Source organism: Podarcis vaucheri (genome assembly GCF_965113315.1).
Source record: "Podarcis vaucheri genome assembly, chromosome: 4".
In the NCBI taxonomy this organism is placed as follows: Eukaryota; Metazoa; Chordata; class Lepidosauria; order Squamata; family Lacertidae; genus Podarcis; species Podarcis vaucheri.
In genome coordinates this window covers 4,336,656-4,356,927 of record NC_138762.1, presented here as the reverse complement: position 1 = coordinate 4,356,927, position 20,272 = coordinate 4,336,656, and the positions used below count along the sequence as shown (strand labels likewise).

The window sequence follows — 20,272 nt, the reverse complement described above, 5'->3', positions numbered from 1 at the left end:
AGACAGGATGGGTGGGAGGCGGTCTGCTCTTGATGGGGATATGATCCCTCTGAAGAAGCAACTCCATAGCTTTGGGGTACTTCTGGATCCATCACTGTTGCGTGAAGCTCATGTGGCCTCCTGGGGGAAATATCCTCTTCAAACCTCCAGCCAAATGATCCACTCTATCTACTCTTTTGCTAGCTCAACCTCAATGCCATGGCAGGAAATTGCAGAGATCCACCTTCCCTTTGTAATTTTCGATGTATGCACAAGGGGTTGATCACACAAGAAAGGCAGAAAGTTCCCTGGGTGGGTTACGGCCATCTCCGTCTCTTGGGAGTTTTGGGAAGGAAGGTTTGAGACAGAACCTGTGTGGTGCATTGGTTAAAATGTCAGCCTAGAATCTGGGAGAGACCAGGGTTCAAATCCCCGCCTGGTCATGAAGCTCACTGGGTGACCTTGGGCCAGTCACTGCCTCTCAGCCTAATCTACCTCAAAGGGTTGTTGTGGGGATTGAAAAAAGGGTCACAGCAACACTCTCTTGTCCAGATCCTGTTATTTCTGGCTTCTTTGCCTCTGTGTTAAATGTGCCACATACCAAACCAATTCATTTGTTTCCAGTCACATGGGATGATGGTCCCTCCCGTGGCGCATTGGTAAGATGTCGGCCTTCTACAATGCCTGTGTCAGCCCGTCCACCTTCTCCCTCACGGGAATCCCTCAGCTGGAAACGGCCCATGTCTGGATCTCCATCCCTTTCTGCTCCATGTATGTCATGGCCGTGGTGGGCAACTGCACCATCCTCTTCATCATCCGGGCCGAGCCCAGCCTCCACGAGCCCATGTACCTCTTCCTCTCCATGTTGGCTGTCATCGACTTGGTCCTCTCCTCTTCCACCATGCCCAAGCTGCTCAGCATCTTCTGGCTGGGCAACAAGGACATTGCCTTCCACTCCTGCCTCCTCCAGATGTTTGTCATCCACTCTTTTGCCACCATTGAATCTGGGATCTTCCTGGCGATGGCATTTGACCGCTACGTGGCCATATGCACCCCACTGAGGCACAGGACCATCCTGACCCACTCGGTGGTGGCCAAGATCGGGCAACGTCTATGGTGTAACAATTTGCTTCCTGATCCTCATTGTTGACTCCCTGTGCATTGGGATGTCCTATGTCCTCATCTTCTGGGCGGTGATGAGCTTGTCTACCACGGAGGCCCATCTTAAGACCTTCAGCACTTGCACCTCACACATTTGTGCCATCTTGATCTTCTACATCCCCATCGTTGTCTCCTCCCTGATACATCGGTTTGGGCACAATGTGGCTCCTGCAGCTCACATCCTCTTTTCAATGTAAAATTCAGTTCTCCACATTTCCACATTTAGAAAGCCATATAATGTTAACCAGCCAAAGGCATGGCTAATAAAAAATGTTTTTGCCTGTTGCTTAAATATATGCAATGAAGACGCCAGGTGAGAAAAGGCCCTGTTCCTGTGTTGCCACCCACCAGATGTCTCACAGAGGAGGCACATGAAGAAGAGCCTCACTTGAAGAAAGGCGGTCCTTGAGGTATTGCGGTCCCTTTAAATCTCATCGAATGTTCATTGATTATCTGCCATCACCAGGAGTGGCCCAAGCAATTTTGCTGCCCAACACAAAAGACAAGCAGATGCATTGACTATTCTGTGCACAGAATTGGACCAGAGTAGTAGTTGACTCTTACCTGACCACTGGAATGGGACAGTCCTTCACTGACCCCAAGAGTAACAGGCTAGCTTAGGGGCTGCAGGGAGACCACATGGCACACATCTGTGGCCACTTTCTGCCCCTCAGAATTTGTTGCCTGAGGCAACTACTTCATGCTTGAGCCGGCCCTGGTCATTGTCTAAGCTCCCTGCAAACAAATCAGACTAGATGCTCATTAAACAGGTTGTTGATTCCAAGGAATAAGGAATCAGGTTTGCTGCACTTGACCTCTGGTGAGCTGTTGAACAAAGCCTGTGCTTTTCTGTATCTGTTTGGGATCCAGAGAGTTGAAGGAGGCCTCTACTGCAACATCCATCTGCACACAGGCTTTGGTCATCTTCGGAGACCGCTACTGGGGAACACATATCGTCTTCTGAGAGACATAAGCTCTCCTCTTCAGAATCCTGGGCCAGCAAGGCAACAGCATCTCTCAGGTTGATCCTAGAGATTGTTGAGGAGCAAAGAGGGGGTCCTGCTGGAGCTGTGAGCTCACTAACCATTGGAAGCATAGTTTAAGTGTAGCTTCTTAACTCTCTCTCTCTCCCTCCCTCCCTCCCTCCCTCCCTCCCTTCCTCTCTCCCTCCCTTTGTTCCCCCCTTCTCTCTCTCTCTTTTGCATCTGGATTTGTTCAGACAAAAAAAAGAAGACATTTGACAATAAAGTATAGTCTATCATAGGGGGTGGAGCTTATTTACTTAGTGAATAATATCACACCTGAGTCTTTTGAACTGTTGTTTTATTATTTATTGTTACTATTATTTACTAAATTTGTATACCACCCTATATCTGCAGTTCCTCCTAGCTTACTATTGTGTTTTGTGAGATACAGTGCTATTTTTCTATAAAAAGAGGTGCCGGAACTCAACATGAATGCTTCTCTTGTTCTCTTTTAATGGCAATGGCGGCCATCTGAGAGGTGGCAGAACTGAGTTCTGGCAAGTTCTGTCTGAGAAAAAGCCCCGGTGAGATAGGTTTGAATTGAAGAGGACGTAAACCTTAATTTTGGGAAGGCCATTTATCTTTATCTCTGTAGTTCCCGAATCATAAATGTACTGTAAAGGAGATGCTCCTTGTCTGTTTACAGGGGGTGAAGGTGGTGGTGATGGAATCTGTGTGTGTAAACTGGGTAGGACAATTGGAGGGAGGAGTTTGGACTTGATATTCTGCCTTTCACTCCCCTTAAGGAGTCTCAAAGCGGTTAACATTCTCCTTTCCCTTCCTCCCCCACAACAAACACTCTGTGAGGTGAGTGGGGCTGAGAGACTTCACAGAAGTGTGACTGGCCCAAGGTCACCCAGCAGCTGCAGGTGGAGGGGCGGAGACGCGAACCCGGTTCACCGGATTACGAGACTACCGCTTTTAACCACTAGACCATGGAGGCGGTTTGCATGCAGGGTGGGTTGCACGAAAGGAGAGGGGAAGACGCATGGGCATGTGGGTGGTGGTGAAATTGGGTGCGAAGCAGAACTGCAGAACAGAAGAGAGAAACGGCTTCAGAAATGATGGTAAAAAGCAATCTCCATAGTCCCATGGCATGGGAAGGGGAAGCTCTAAATATAAATCTTTTTATTATTATTTTCCAACAAGTATTAAAACTAACCCACAAACATAACAGAACAACAAAGTACATACAAACGAAAAATACATATAGCATAAATAACTACATACTATATATTTAGTCTGACTTCCTCCCACCACGGTTTGAGCCGTATTCCACTATTATCTTCTGCAGTGTCCTTTTACAACCATTGTCTCTACATCATTGGTTTTATATTACGCCTACTGTGATTTCAATGTTTCCTAAATTCGTTTCCATGTATGAGATAAATTTATTCCAATCATTAATAAATTTGGAGTTTTTCTGATGCCTGATCTTCTGTGTCATCATTGCTAGGTGTATATATTCAAATAATTTGGTTTGCCATTCTCTAATTGTTGGGATGTTAGGTGTTTTCCAGTTCTGCGCCAACAATATCCTGGCAGCTGCCGTTGCGTATTGGAATAAGGTTTGGTCCTCTTTCTTAATCTCGTCTCCCACCATTCCTAAAAGGAAGGCTTCGGGTTTTTTAGGGAAGGTGTATTTCAAAATCTTTTTTAATTCATCATAGATAAGACCCCAGAATCTCCTCACCTCTTCGCACATCCACCACATATGATGGAAACCCCCCTCTTTCTAGAGAGTTAATGTGGGGGGGAAGGGCAGAGGGGTTGATGAGCAGAGGGAGAAAGGCTTCAGCCTGCCAATGAAAAATATTTTTTCCTCCTTTGGAAAAATCTTCTCTTGCTCCATCCCAGGCTTGCTCATCCAAGAGGACCCTTGAAGAAGGAAAATACTTTGCACAGAGCCTCACGCACCTGCTTTGTCCGGATGCTGTAAATGACGGGGTTCAGCATGGGAGGGAGGCTGAGATACAGGTCAGCCAGCAGGACCTGCACGTGTGGTGGCACCGCCTGGGGAAAGCACTGGATGTAAATGGAGGCCAAACCCGGGATGTAGTAGAGCAACATCACACAGATGTGGGAGCTGCAGGTGCTGAAGGACTTGAGCCGCTCGGTTTTCTCGGCAAGCTTCCCCACAACCTTGAGAATCAGTCTGTAAGACAAGGCGATGAAGGCTGTGTCGGTCCCCACAATGAGGGTGGTCCCCACCAAGTTGTAGGTGCTGCTTGCAGAATAATCCGCACAGGCCAATTTCATGACCACCATGTGCTCGCAGTAGGAATGAGATATCACTCTGGAAGCACAGTATGGCAGACGCCTCAACATCCAGGTCAAAGGCACCATGAAGAGGATCCCTCTTGCCAGAATGGCCAGCCCTATCTGCACGACCCTTTGGGATGTCAAGATAGTCTCATATCTTAGTGGGTGGCAGATGGCGACGTACCGGTCAAAGGCCATGGCCAGCAAGACTCCTGACTCCACAGCTGTGGTGGCGTGGATGAGGAACATCTGGGTGAAGCAAGCATCAAAGCCAATCTCTTGAGAGCCCATCCAGAAGATGCCGAGCATCTTGGGGACCACAGATGTGGCCATGACCAGGTCAATCATTGCCAACATGGCCAGGAAGTAGAACATGGGATGGTGCAAGGTGTGAGCCAGGAGGATTGTCAGGAGGAGGACGCAGTTTCCTGCAAGCGCCATCAAGTACATTGAGCAGAAGAGGGCGCCCATCCAGGAGTGGGCATTTTCTAGCCCAGGGACGCCAACTAAGAAGAAGGCAGAGGAGCTGGAGTTGAACTTGTCTGGATCCATGAAGCTGAGCGTGGTGTTCTAGTTTAACAAAAAATGAAATCCCAAGAAAGAGAATTTGCGTTTAAGGTTGGCTTCACCAAAGGGAAGCAACGCTGTTTCCTCCTCTTTCCCTGTAGAAGGTTTCCTACTGACACCTTCTCTCTCTACAACCCCAAGGGTCCCCGAGGATCAGTTGCTGGCCGGGGCTGAGTTCTAGGAGAGCCCTAGGAGTTCTGCTTGGCTCACCGGTACACAAGTCAATCAGTGAGTGGAAATCGAGCACCTTCAAACAAATACACCAGTATTCCCCAACCTGGCTGGGGATGGTGGGAATTGAAAGCCAGCACATCTGGAACATAAGAAGAGCCTACAGCCCCAATGAGAAAGCAGCAAGCAGCCCTCTTCCCTCCTGGTAGCCGTTAGTAGTCTTATCCTCCATGAATTCATCCAATTCTCTTTTAAAGCCATCCAAGTTTCTGGCCTCCGGTGGGAGTGAGTTCCATTGTTTAACTCTTTGCTGCGTGAAGAAGTCCCTTCTTTTCTCTATCCTGAATCTTCCAACGTTCAGCTTCCTTGGATGTCCACAAGTTCTGGTGCTATGATTGAGGGAGAAAAGCTTTTCTTTATCCACTTTCTCCAGGCCAGGCATAATTTTATAAACTTCTATCATGTCGCCTCTTGCTTGCCTTTTCTCTAAACTAAAATGCTGCAGCCATTCTTCACAGGGCGAGTCACTCTACCCCCTTGATTATTTTGGCTACCTTTTATTGAACCTTTCTCAACTCTACAATATCCTTTTTGGGGTGAGGTGGCCAAAACCGTACACAGTATTCCAAATGCAGCCACACCATATATTTGTGTAACAGCAATATGATGCCGACAGTTTCATTTTGAATGCCTTTCCTAGTGATCCCTAGCATGGAATCTGCCTTTTTCAGAGCCATCATCCATTGTGTCTACATCTTCCTCGAGATATCTTCTATGACCTCAAGGTCTCTCTCCTGGCCTGTCACCTCCAGTTCAGACCACATGAGCACAAAAGTGAAATTAAGGGTTTCTTTCTTTCTTTTTCTTTTGCTGCAATATGCATCACTTTAAACTTACTTACATTGAACTGCATTTGCCATTTTACTGCCCATTCACTCAGTTTGAAGAGGTTCTTATGGAGCTCATCACAATCTCATTCTGTTTTAACAACTCTGAATAATGTATTATCGTCAGCAAAGTTGACCACCTCACTGCTCATTCCCAACTTTAGACCATTTATGAACAAGTTAGGAAGCAGAGGTCCCAGTACTAATTGAAGTAGGACTCCACTTTCTACTTCTCTCTGTCCGTTCAATCCTACTCTTTGCTTCCAGCAACTTAACCAACTTCTGATCCACAAGAGGACTTCTCTAATTCGGTGACTGCTCAGCTTACTCTTTGGTGAGGCACTTTGTTATTTATTATTTATTACTTAAATTTCTACGCCACCTTTCATCTGAGGATCACAGGGCAGTTTAAAATAAAAAGGGACAAAAGTACACAAAACAACAAACAAACAAACAAACAAACAAACAAACAAACAACAACAACAACATTTACTGGTATACCCTTCCCATCTGGCTAGGTTTCACCAGCCACTCTGGGCAGCTTCCAGCAAAACATAAAAATAATAAAATGTCTAACATTCAAAACTTCCTGATACAGGGCTGCCTGTTGTGTAATTCTTTATCTCCTTGACATCTGATGGGAGGGCGTTCCACAGGGAGGGCGCCACCACCGAGAAGGCCCTCTAACAAACAAGACAGTGTACTTTGCTTAAAGCTTCCTCATCCACTGAGCTTGAATTATGCATTTCCCTATGTGCATTTGAAGGTCATATAGCTCATCTCAACTGGGGCCAGGGCCTTTTCAGTACTTGCCCCGACCTGGTGGAACGCTCTGCCACAAGAGACCAGGGCCCTGCGGGACTTGAGATCTTTTTTAAAAATATATATATAATATTTGGGACTTCCGGGTTAGCGCCATCGCCGAATGGCGGACTCCCTCCGAGCTCCGGAGGGAGTCGGCCCGGCAGGGGCTGGGTCCTACCGCGCCGGCGACGCGGGGACCCTTAGAAACCACGGGAACGGATCCCGTGGACATGGTGACTCGGCTGGCACCGTTATCGCTCTCCCGGCTCGTGAAGGAGCCTTTTTAAAGGCTACGGATCGGGCGCCGGGGAGCAGCGTGGTGCTTTGAGTCCTCCGCTTCCCCTGCCGGGCGCAGCCGCATGCCATCCGGCGGAGAGCGCTGGCTTCTTCCAAAGGAAATTCGGACAATTGATCAACAACCCGTGAGTAATTGGGCAACCGGGTATAAAAGGAGGAAAAAAGAAATTTTTTTCCGGATTTGGCACGAGCGGGAGGGGATCCAAAAAAGGAAGTCAGTCCCCTCCCTGATTGTAAACATGCTAAAACAAGGACTGAGAAACCAAGATCGATTCAGAAGCTTATTGATGACAAAAATTACCAACTCCACGATGTGAATTATAAGAACTGTGCTGGAGGAGAGGAGTCGAGGGTGAGGAGAAAAAAAAAGCAACCCCCCCCCGGGAACCGGGGCGATTTGGATAGCCTGGCGAAGAGAGATGGAGATTTTGACAGCTGTCAAAGGAGCTGTCAAAACTGGAAAATATAAAGAGGACTGTGCTACAAGTTCTTTGCTGGTTAATTTTGTTACAAATTTGATATAAATATGGATATAAACTGTCGGGGAAAAGAAACAACAAATTGACTTTTGGATTAGAGGATACAAAGTTACTGTAATCCCTCTAGAGGGGATTCGGGACATTACAAGTGTCGTATGTGGAAAACTACTCTGGGATGTGCAAAGGTCTTATCTCCTGGGAAAGCTGCAGAACTGAAATATTATTTTGTCTACAGAGGTGACTATAATACAATAGAATCTTCTATTGAAGCAAGAAAGGAACTGGACGTAAGTCTTTGTCCCTGAATAACAAACCTCTGTAGAGACATTAAATTTTGGAACAAGAATGTTTTGACAGCTGAACAAGACAGAAACCTGAGAAACCAAGAAATAAAAGAGCAGATGACTGAATACGACACGGAAAGAACAATGGGAGGAGCAACAAAAGATTAAAGAAAATTAAAGGCCTCTATTAGATTGGATTTTTGAAGTTAAACATCATTAAAACAACCAAATCCGAAGAAACCAGCAAGATGGACTGAGACAAATTTGGCTGTGGACTTAAGATCTCCAGGCCGACAACATATAGACAAATGGACATGGGGAATCAAAACCGGGGAAGGGAGGGGGAACCTTAGAATCCAAAGGCTTTGTAACCAACTTTTTGAAATTCTCTATACTTTCTATCTTATATTCTTTATAACTTTGATATTATATGTTTTTGTTTTTTCTTTTTTTTAGAAAGGGGGAACTCGTGGAAGGAATGAGAGCTGATCTTGGGGGGAAAATTTTGTTCTATTATAAGACGAGGAGCGACGTTAAGATTGTGTAAATTTAAATTGGTTTATGAGTAAAATATATCAGGTTTAATGAGAACTTGTGGAACCAACTTAGAGAAAGGGGAATACAATCGGGAGGGGAAGGAGGAAGTCCCAGAAAGAAGGTTATGAAAAGAAGGGTCTAAATTAGTTTCTCTTTTTCTTTCTTTTCTTTATCTTTCTTATTTTCCTATTCTGTTATTATTGGAAATTTTAATAAATATGATTATAAAAAAAAATAAAAAAAAATATATAATATTTATTAAGTTTTCAAAGAAAAAATAATACATAAGTAAAAAGAATAGAAAACAAGACAAAAAGAAAAAAAGAAAAAAAGAAAATACAGAAAAAAGATAAAAAACATTTAAAAAGAAAACACATCAATCTTTCCATATCATATATTCATATCCTTGCTTCCCTGACCTCCTCACACCTCCTTTTTTGTGTTCCAATTTAATTAGTTGATTCAGCAATTTCTTTCCCTCTTTGTTTTTATCTTAATCATTTAACTTAATATAATGTAACTTTGAGTTCTCACCTGTTAATAATCCATTTTTCATACACCTTTAAAACATTGCTGCTTAAACCACTTAACTTCATTCTAACATCATTCTAACATTCATTAATTTTACAATATTTCTGTAAATAGTCTTTAAATTTCTTCCAATCTTCTTCCACCGACTCTTCTCGGGACTTGAGATCTTTCCGCAGGGACTGCAAGACAGAGCTGTTCTGCCTGGCCTTTGGTTTGGACTCAGTCTGACCCTTATGTTTCCCTCCCCTTATGGTCTTGATTTATCAGCTACTTTAAAATGAGGCTGCATTTCAAATTGCATTTTAACCTGTGTTTTAAATTGCCCCCCCCCCCATTATGTTTTGACTGTAATTTTATTGGTGTTAGCTGCCCTGAGCCCAGCTCTGGCCAGGGAGGGTGGGGTATAAATAATATGTATTATTATTATTATTATTATTATTATTATTATTATTATTATTATTATCTCTAAGCTGCTCTTTGACGCCAGACCTACCTGAGTCAGATCCAGATCAGGTGAAGGCATAACTGTAAAGGAGGCCTTCTTCTCTGCTTGCAACTGGCAATAGGGAGCCATGCCAAGAAGACCCCATCATGCAAAATTACATTTCCCTCCTTGCTTTATATGAGCTCCAGGAAAACCACAAGGGCTGAACACTCTTCTACTCCTTAGACATCCTGTCTTGTCAGGAGCACAGATGATAAACAGACACTCAGCTGAATATGCTGTGTGTCTCCTTGTCTAGTCTATCTGCAGTTCTGACCCCCAGCAGCCCTTTCCTGAGGTGTGTCTTCCAGGTGGCAACAGCTGAGTTGTATGAGGTCATACGAGCACCGTCTAGGACTAGCACACCAATTGCAGCAGTGACCTGATTTTTTGTCCTTCTCCAGGAATGCATCATCTGCATGCAAAGCCATTGCATTCAGCTGAGGCGCTATAAGGGTATTTATTACCTGGTTGATCCCCAAACTCATCCTCTTCAGGGAGGGAAGCAAGGAGAAAGGATTTCCTGTGGTGTGAGGGAGAAGAAGTACCTTGGGACCACACCACTTTCTGCCCTGTTTTTTTTTTTTTTAATAGCAGTATTTATAACCCACTCATTATTGAATGTTTTCAATCCCAGAGTGGGGTTGCTGTTGTTGCCGAGTCGTTTAGCTGTGTCCAACTTTTCGTGACCCCATGGACCAGAGCACGCCAGGCACTCCTGTCTTCCACTGCCTCCCGCAGTTTGGTCAAACTCATGCTGGTAGCTTCGAGAACACTGTCCAACCATCTCGTCCTCTGTCGTCCCCTTCTCCTTGTGCCCTCCGTCTTTCCCAACATCAGGGTCTTTTCCAGGGAGTCTTCTCTTCCAGAGTGGGGTACAAAGTAATAAAAAGAAACAGAGAAAAACTATATACAAAAATTACAAAATCGTATCAACAGGACCCATAAACAACTAAACAGTTCTATCATAAGGCAAACTAGCAGAATTACAACATACAGAATAACAAAATATGGGCCTCAAGGCAAGATGTGTTGCTGATGCCCCCACCACACCCCTGATTCAGGCCTTGGATCTGTGGGGTGGGAGGAGACCAGTCGCATCTCCTGCACCCTGTAAAGCATGGTGGCCTCATTGGTGCACCAGCCATGTGCACGTCAGCCTGGCTGCCCGGCCGTGCTGTGGTACAGATGGATTTGAGGGCTTCCCCATCTCAGTTCTGCTTCCCAGCCAGCACTGGGAGCATTCAGAGTCCTCCAGGGTCCCAGGAGGAACGGTGCAAACAGCACCAAATGCGAAGCTGTTGGATATTCTCTCTGTGTGTATGAGAATCGTTTGTTCCAGAAACGGAGAAGAACTGAGAAGAAGTTTCAAGAAGCAGCAGAAGGCTGAGATTGTTTTGTCTGTTTTATGGATAAAGCTTGTTGCAGGAACCCACCCACCCCCATCATTCAGTTTGTACAAACATGACACACACACACTCACACAAATCAGCCATGCATTGGATCTGTACCATTCCACTTTTATTTTACACCATGAAGGAAGGACTATCAAAGGGGGGAGACTTGACACAAGGCAGCCAACATGTCCGCAGCGACCCCTACCCAATTGGCATGCCAACCTTGATGGTCCTAGACAGAAGATCATGACACTCACAAAGGACCTGCATATGGAAGTGGATTCAGCACGGACTGAAACAAAGGACAGTGACCAGTCCTTCCCTCTGGGGGCAGGAAACTGTGAACTCCTCTTTGTCCTCAGGAATGTAATCATGGGGAGGGGGAAAGGAGGAACCGGACAGGTGACAAGACACTCAGGTTACCACCACAACTCCTCCCTGAACCCCTCCTCTTTGTGATGTGTCAATGATGTAGTCATGATGTAGTCTTAGGGGTGTAGCATGGGGGAGTAGTAGCTAATAAAGGTTGAGGTCTTCTTTTGTTCTGGGCTTCCATCTTGTTCCACCTTATGGCAGGTGGGAGTCCTGTTGCCATAGTCTTCAATAAAGACCAAGCCTACTGGCTTCTATTTTGCTCTGGTATTCCTGGCTGGTGTCCTTGTTTTTTTGTCCAATGCCAGTGTGGTGTAGTGGTTAACAACGGTGGACTTGTAATCTGGGGAACCGGGTTCACGTCTCCACTCCTCCACATGCAGCTGCTGGGTGACCTTGGGCCAGTCACCCTTCTCTGAAATCTCTCAGCCCCACTCACCTCACAGAGTGTTTGTTGTGGGGGAGGAAGGGAAAGGAGAATGTTAGCTGCTTCAAGACTCCTGAAGGGGCGTGAAAGGCGGGATATCAAATCCAAACTCTTCTTCTTCTCTTCTTCCGTTAACAAGCTCACATCAAATGATACAGTAAACCAAAAGGTGGACAGGGGAACAGTGTTTGGCCCATATCTCACCCTAGCAGCCATCTCCAAAGTCACGTAACCAGGAAACTGGGAAACCCCCCAAGGGCCTGCGAGTGTGTCAGGGGTCTGTAACTGGTTGCAGGGGTTGCTCATTGATAGAAGACCCTCCAATGCTTATCAAAGAGCAGAATTTGGAGAAGAACATGAAGAACAGATCTGGGAGGGAGGAGACAGGTAGTCAAAATGCCTGGAGAAGTAAAATAGGAATGGCGGATCAAGACAGGCAATTCACAAAGTATCCTGATGGACAAGTTTGGAAATCATGGCATCACACATGCTCCAGTTTCGCTGAACAATTCCCCCTTCCATGACATTTTGTGATGTTCTCAATACGTTTTGGGTGGGTGGTCATACTGATAGGACGGGGGGGGGGCTGGACCCTTTCTGAGGTTTTAAAAGTTGCTCCCCACTTTGCTCAAGGCTCTTCTTTCTGCTGCTGGAGGGAGGGAGAGTCTGTAGAAAGACTGGGCTTAAGTAGCTGTTTCCCTTTCACTGGTTATCAATTCTATTCACTTCCTCTGACCGACAGCGGACATTGCGGGGTCTTAGGTCCCTTGAGAGGGAGTTGAGCTGCAAAAGCAAAGCCTGACTCTCTTTTTTTTGGGAACAGGTTCATGAAATGGTGGTGTTTTCATGACAATGGCTCTCTTTGAGGAAAGGACGAGGGAAGAGGGGAAGGAGATGTGGCTAATGTGTGAAGAGAATCAGAACTTACAGGGTTAAACAGTTCTGAGTGACGTCTCACATTCTGAGGCGTGGTTATGTTCACATACGGGAGTGGTTTCTCTGTGTGTGATTCTTCTTTCGTTTTTACCGAGAGGCGAAAGATGTGTGCTATTTCGCCGGGATCATTTAAGATGTTTTGCTACACGATTAAAGACTGTTGGAGATAAGCAACAAGCCTGCGTACAGTCTGATTTATTACACACACATTGCAACAGTTTTCTACTGCTGCGGAGACTCTGCTGAAGGAGGCTGACAGTGAGCTACGCACAGGAGTCCAGTGTGGCGCAGCAGAAGTGTGCTGGACTCCATCATCAAGCCACAGGTTATGGGAGGTCAGCCAAGTTTTGGAAGCTGTTGCCAAGTCGTGCTGGTGTGTGTGTGGGCCAGCTGGAGTCCTGCCTAACGTTTGAGGCAGATCGGAGGAGGCTGATGGAGTGGGAGCTGAGGAGCCACGTCATCCGGAGTGCCCAGTTTGGCTGCTGAGTGAGTACCTTTGGAAAAGCCAACAGAAGGGAGGCAATGGCTCAGCCCCATGAACATGGCTTTGAGCTTAAGCTGCCGTGTCAGACACTGACTAGCCAAACTTGGCTGCAGTGGAGCTTTCAAGCAGAGCTGCTGTTATTTGGGGAGCGGCTGTGGGAAGTTGTCCAGCCAATACCAAAGGCAGCTGGGAAAGCAGAGGCTAAGAGAGCTGCAGAGCAAAGTGAAGTTGAGAAGTGTGTGCTTGCGTTTTTGGCAGAGAATGTGGATGCTCATCTGGTGCCTGTTGTCCAGGGTGCAAGGAGGCCAGAGGCCGCTTGGCTAGCACTCCAAGAAGCTTGTGGAGCTGGAGTGGGAAGCAAGGGCCGAGAAGTGGCTGCATCCGAACAGGAGAGGCAAGATGGCGCCAGCCACTTTCTTCAGAGCCGATACACAGCTGGGAGGAGCTGGGAGGCCCCACAGGGGGGTGAAGGGGCTGCTACTGTTACTGTTGCTGCTGCTGCTGCTACTGTTGCAGAGTCTGAGGGCTGTGTGGATGCTGCAACGTGTCTGTGTGAGGAGCCTGGAAAGAGGCAAAGTGCTGGGAGCCCTTTACCCACCAGAGGGGGTGCAGGAAAGCGTCCTGGGAGCCCCGTGAGAAGAGGGGGGGGCAAGCCAGCAGAAGATACGGTTCAGGCTTTTTCCATTCGTCAATGTTTTGTCTGTAAGTCTGTTGATCAACTGCGTCGATCCTGTCCGCAGAGAGCCAGAGAGGCCGGGCAGGATGTCTCCAAGGTCGCTTCCCATGGCAGTCAGCCAGGTTTCCATGGCAGCCAGTCCAGGAGAGGAGGCCAGCGTGGGAAAGCGAAGGGAGGACGTGACTCAGGGAGTGAAGACAGTTCTTATCACCTAACTGCCTCCATGGCAACGCTACGGAACAACTCCAGTGAGGACAGAATGATGCGCTGGGTCATCGACTCAGGAGCCAGCCATCACCTGATGCCACTTAGTGGCGGAATGTGGAACTGCAGAGCTGTTTCAGCTGGGAAAACTGTTATTTTTGCTGATGGGTCACAGAGGCCTTTGTCTAACGTGGGAAATGTTTTTGTTTCTTTGTTACAGGCGGAGCTGGAAGTCTACGTTGTGCCAGAGATGCATTGTTGTCTTTTATCTGTACCTGCTCTTGTAAAGGAGGTTTATAATGTTTGCTTTGAAAATGATGTCTGTTCCATTTCCAGGGGTGGGAGACAACTGGTCAGTGTTGCAAGTCAGAACAACCTCTTTGTTCTGGAGACACCTCTGGAGGGTAAGGGAGACGCCGAGACAGCACAGGCGAAGTGTGCTAATGTTCCCATTCATGATTCTTGTGTTCACTTGTGGCACAGGAGAATGTCGCACAGCAGTTTGGAAGATGTCCAGAAGTTGCCCAAATGCACGAAGGGTTGCAAACTGAAAGCATGTGGTAAATCCCTAGATTGTAGGGCATGCAGAAGGGCAAAGGTACAAAGGTGCAGTTATCCCAGAAGGGAGAGGGTAACCACAAAACCTTTTGAGCTTGTGCACATAGACCTTTGTGGTCCCATGCAAAGTCTGAGTCTGGGCAGGGCCAGGTATGTGCTGACGCTGACAGATGATTTTAGCCAAAATGGCTGGTCTTTCTCGCTGAAGAAGCGAAGCGAGGCAGCGCAACTGATTAAAGACTGGGTTGCGGCGGTGGAACTACGGTTCTCCACCAAGGTTCAGGGGTTCAAGAGTGACCGAGGTGCAGAGTTTACTGGGTCTGCTCTGCAGGGGTTTTTCAGCCAGAAGGGAATACGTCACAGGGTGACGGGTGCTACTTCTCCTCAGGAGACGGGCGTGGCGGAGCACAAGAGTAGAGCTCTGGCTCAAGCTGCTGAGGTTCTACTGTGTGACTCCGGTTTGCCTCGGAGCTTTTGGAGCGAAGCTTGGAGGGCGGCCAACTTTACGATGAATAGGTCCTATAACTCGGTTATAGGTGACACACCATTTTTCTTGTTGCACCGGAAAAAACCGCAGGTGCATTCCTTCCGTGTGTTTGGTTGCGAAGCCTGGGTGCTTATGCCAAAGGCTCAATGGAAGGAAGGTGATCCAAGGTTCCAGAAAATGATCTTCTGTGGGTATGAGCCTGCGACGAAGGGGTGGAGGTTTGCATATCCAGAAGGTGATCAGACCAAGCTTCTGATCAGCAAGCATGCTGAGTTCTGTGAGCAGAATGGTTGGTCAAGACTCAATGAGGGTCCTGACATTCTCTCAGAATGTCTGTCTGATTCTGAGGAAGAGGGAGAGCCAGAGGCTGAACCTGTTGCTGAGGACCAGGTCTCTGAACAGGGTCAAGAACAGGGTTGGGTTTCTCCACAGGTTGTTAAAAGAGAGCCCTAAGAGTGAGCCTTCGTCTCCTGTTAGCAAAGTTCAGAAGGCCCGAAGACGCAGTAAGTCAGAGGGGGAGTCTTCTGATGTAGAAGACACACTTGCTGGCCCCAGTGGGTCAGAAGGAGCACCTGAGACTGTGCTCAGACGATCCGCACGCACAACAAAGGGGGTGCCACCTGAGAGGTTTCAGGTCACCAGTGCGTGGGTTGGTTTCACGCAGTGCGAACCTGGGAGTTTTGAGGAGGTTCAACAGTTGCCTGAGACAGATGCCAGAAAGGGGCAAGAGGCAATGGGAAGGGGGTTGAACTCAAAGAGGTCTGTAAATGGGTGTTCACAGTTTCCCTCAGGATGCGAGACGAGAGGGGGTGTGAAGAGAATCAGAACTTACAGGGTTAAACAGTTCTGAGTGACGTCTCACATTCTGAGGCGTGGTTATGTTCACATATGGGAGTGGTTTCTCTGTGTGTGATTCTTCTTTCGTTTTTACCGAGAGGCGAAAGATGTGTGCTATTTCGCCGGGATGATTTAAGATTTTTTGCTACACGATTAAAGACTGTTGGAGATAAGCAACAAGCCTGCGTACAGTCTGATTTATTACACACACATTGCAACAGTTTTCTACCGCTGCGGAGACTCTGCTGAAGGACGCTGACAGTGAGCTACGCACAGGAGTCCAGTGTGGCGCAGCAGAAGTGTGCCGGACTCCATCATCAAGCCACAAATGTTTTTGAGAATCTTCCTCACTAAGTCAGTTATTGAGCTTAGAACAGGCCTGCGGGACAGACCTCTAAGGGCAGTCCGCCCCACCTGGAAAAAACCCTCTGGGTCAGTTTGCATTTCTTAGTGCAGAAGGTATTGATCTGATGTGTAGAGATCTTTCCTATTCTAATTCATTCAAGAGGTTTCTGGAAGTTTCTCTGTGTGAAAGAAGCAAGCAGAAGGTTCATGTGTTGTTTGGGTTATTCCTTCAGAGACGCTGAGTACAGCTGGTTTAAACTGGTTCTGTTATCTCTTTCTCTCAAGGTCATGCTGACTATAAGAAGAGGCCAGAAGGAGCCTGGGTTTCACTTTCTATTTCTCTCTCTCTTCCTTCCGGTGTGGTGCTCTGTACATAGTATGCTTAGTGTTAAGGTTTTAGTCTTATTATAAGTTATTGTAAGTTTAAGTCTGCTGCAACTGGATTTCTTATGGGCAGGCCCAATCCCGAAGGTTTTGGATTTGTGACCGTTATGCTCATCTGCCTTCAGCAGCAGTAAAGCTTTGCTGGATGAAATTGTCTCTGGTCTATTTTTGGGGGATCCTGCAACGTGTTTAAGTTTTTACTCTGCTAACTATACACTGGAGTTCTGCTCTGGATCAGCATATTGGGCAGAATTCCATGACACTCTAATCAACAAATGGCAGAATGCAGCAGGTAAAAAACTTCAACAGCAGGCAGATTAAAACACGGAAGGGTTATAAAGTCAAGCACAGATTACAATGTACCTCAAAAACAGTTTCCATTTTTATTGAGGAAAAGCCTAACAGCCATTACATTTACATTCCATTTTCCCCTCCTCCTCCAGGAAGCTCAAGGTGAAATACGTAGCTCTCCCTCTCCCAGTTTTATCCACACAACAACCGTCTGAGGTAACCAGGACATTCTACAGCTTATCACAAATATGTATCTTTCGTAAGTAACTTGTCAGTTGTTTTAACACAGAGAATCATAGAACCGTGAAGTTGGAGGGCCATCTAGTCCAACCCCCTGCTATGCAGAAATGACAACTAAGGAATCCCTGAAGAGATGGTCACCCAACCTCTGTTGTAAAACCTCCAATGAGAGTCTACCACCTCCTGAGATGATCCATTCCACCTAACTTTGGACAGCTTTGTTAGGAGTTAAAATCTTGCAAAGTGGGAAGCGTTGGATGATCCTATGATAAGCTTGAATAGTTCTGTCTATAGGTTCCCTGAGAGGCAAATACTTGGCTGAAAGCTATGAGGTGATGCAGGGACGGTGGGAGTGATGCTCCACCTGTGCCGAGGCACACCTCGCACCCGGCATACCACAGCGTGCCAAGGAGCCTGGCGGCCACTCTGCCTGAACTCTAACCTCTTGGCCAGAAGACAGGGTTTTCCCCCTGATCGTCTGTCCTCTCACAGATTTGGTTACGAGACATAACACTTGGCTGGAGCATGACCGGGGACGCAGACGTAATCAAGTATCGGGGAAAACATTTTCGGGAAACACCTGCTGACACGTGTATTTGACAACGCTGGAAATGTGCTTAGATGGAGATATGTCATGTTCAGAGTAGTTTCCAATTGTTGACTTCTGTTAATAAAAGGAGCCTCTGCACAGCTAGTCGGCAGCCTGCTTGGAGCATGCTTGCCAGCTTGCTCCTGCACAGCTCACCTGCATCCAACCTCCCGTCATCCTCCATTCTTCCTACAGGGACCAATAAGTATTTAGAACTACATCTCTCTCTCTCTCCCCCCACCTCATTACTAACAACCCAAAAGTGTGGTAGCAAGGGATTACATCATACCATACCCAGAGCAAACAAACAAACAAACAAACAAACAAACAGTAAGAGAAAGAAATGATGACACACACACACAAATATAAATCTAGACACCCATATTTCCCAAACTGGTATGGATGGCGAATGTTGAGCATCAAGGTTTGAAGCATAGAGAATAAAATCCCACCAGCTGACATAAAAATGTTCTGGATCCCCCATCCCCTGGGAAACATGCAATTTATGCGTGGTTTTTCCCACAATGGCCAAAATCCATATGTTCTTACATTACAATGACATATGTAGATTTTTTCAAGGTTTCCCATTAATGGGCTATTGAAATCCTGGCTGCAGCAAAAATCCATGTCAGGAACTCTTCAACAAGCTGTCATGTGTTGTCCACCCACATATTCAGTAATGACAGTTGTGAGGAAGCCTGAACAGGCAAATTAATTATTTTAGATATTTCTTGGTATACTTGAGACAAGAATAATGAAACTTGAACCATACTTCTAATAACTGAGCTACCCAAAGCTTGGAGGCTCCACCTGGCAGGGGGATCTAGATGCAGATAAATCATAACAAGTTCTAACCTTCTCATCCTTTGGGGGTCTAACACCAGTTGGAGTCAAGTCTCAACCTTGACTCCTTTCGGGTAGAATGGCTTCAGTACTTGCTCCCGAATCTGCTTTGTTTTCATGCCATAGATGATAGGGTTGAGCATGGGGGGCACTAGGACATAGAGGTCAGCCAACAAGATGTGGATGTGGGCAGGGATGTGGTGTCCCCAGCGTTGTGTGTAAAAGGAGAAAAGGGCAGGAGTGTAGAAAATCAGGATGACGCAGATGTGGGAGCCGCAAGTGCCGAAGGATTTCTGTCGGGCCTCCTTAGAGGAGAGCCCCATGACTGCCCTGAGAATGAGCACATAGGAGACAGCAATGAAGATGGTGTCTGAGCCCACCACGAAGGTGGCTGCCGTGATCCCATAGATGTGGTTGGGTGTGATATCTCCACAAGCCAACTTGACCACGGCCATGTGCTCACAGTAGGAATGGCTGATGACATTGGGCCCATAATATGGTAGACGGCTCACCATGCAAGTCAAAGGGGTCATCAAGCCAATGCCCCTCACGAAGGCTGCACACCCAATCTTGGCAATGACAGAGCTGGTGAGGATGGTGGTGTAGCGTAGAGGGGCGCAGATGGCCACGTAGCGGTCAAAGGCCATCGCGAGCAGCACCCCTGACTCCACAGCTGAGAAACCATGGATGAAGAACATCTGGATGACACAGGCCTTGAAGCCAATGGAGTGGGACCGGAACCAGAAGATGGCCAGGATCTTGGGCACAGTGGAGGAGCACAGCACCAAGTCGAGGGTGGCCAACATGCACAGGAAGTAGTACATAGGCAAGTGGAGGCTGGGCTCCTTCTTGACCACAAAGAGGATGGTCAAGTTGCCCAGCAAGGCTACTAAGTACATGGAGCAGAAGAGGAAGGCCATCCAAAAGTAAGCAGCTTCCAGGCCAGGAATGCCCACGAGGATGAAAACGGAGGGGTTGCTGTTGGAGCGATTGTTGCACGCCATGGCTTCCACCTGGCTCCCGGAACCATTTCATAGCCTGCTGTTAAGGCGAAAAGGAAGTTAGGCAGTGCTACTGCGCTTGCTGCTTATGGTTAGGTGAGACCAAGGAGGTTAGGAACATACAGTAGTGTTTTAACACTTGGTCTTCTGCATCAGCTCTCTTTGACTCTGAGGTAGAAACACTTCAAAACCAATCATCAGTAAGGCCAGTTTCATATCTTCAAGTGTATGGCCTAACCACAAAACTAGGAGCAAGCAGTTTAGGAGGAACTTCATTGATTGCTAATGTGTGGAACGTTCACCCTGGGAGGTGGAAAATGAGAACAAAACTGGTGCAGCTTATTCCTCTACCACTTTCTTTTTAAAAAATAACAATACTGTGAGCTACAGAGTCATTATAAGAATCAAGATCCTCCATCAGGCTAGGGGCGCTGTTCACCCCTTTCCACTAAGTTCTGTATCAGAATAGAGATGTTGAGCTTAGAAACTGTGGTCTACTTAGACCCGTAACTGCCATGAATAGCTAGCAGTTCTGGCAATGTTAACAGGGAGGTCTGGATCATTAGCTGCCTCCCTTCCTTGGAGCCAGTTTTCAGTGGCCTCCTCAGCTGCTGGCATCACCCTTCTGCTCCCCTCTGTTGTTACCTTATCATGGGCTCCTCAGCGAAACTCCAGCTGCCCCATGCTCTCAAGCAGACAACTGGGGCCATCTCAGTTGTTGCCCTTCCCAAGG

The 20,272-nt window shown here is 47.0% G+C and overlaps 1 protein-coding gene across 1 annotated transcript in view; it reads left to right on the top strand.

Moving 5' to 3' along the window:
- Positions 1-643: 643 nt before the first annotated feature.
- Positions 644-20,272, top strand: part of LOC309531596 (uncharacterized protein) — a gene marked incomplete at its 5' end in the record, with an annotated part of 28,112 nt that continues 8,483 nt past the window's right edge. The window contains 4 exon segments of the mRNA XM_082221186.1: positions 644-1,083; positions 1,085-1,333; positions 2,054-2,210; positions 4,023-4,196. Of these exon segments, the coding sequence (XP_082077312.1) occupies positions 644-1,083; positions 1,085-1,333; positions 2,054-2,210; positions 4,023-4,196 (1,020 nt within the window).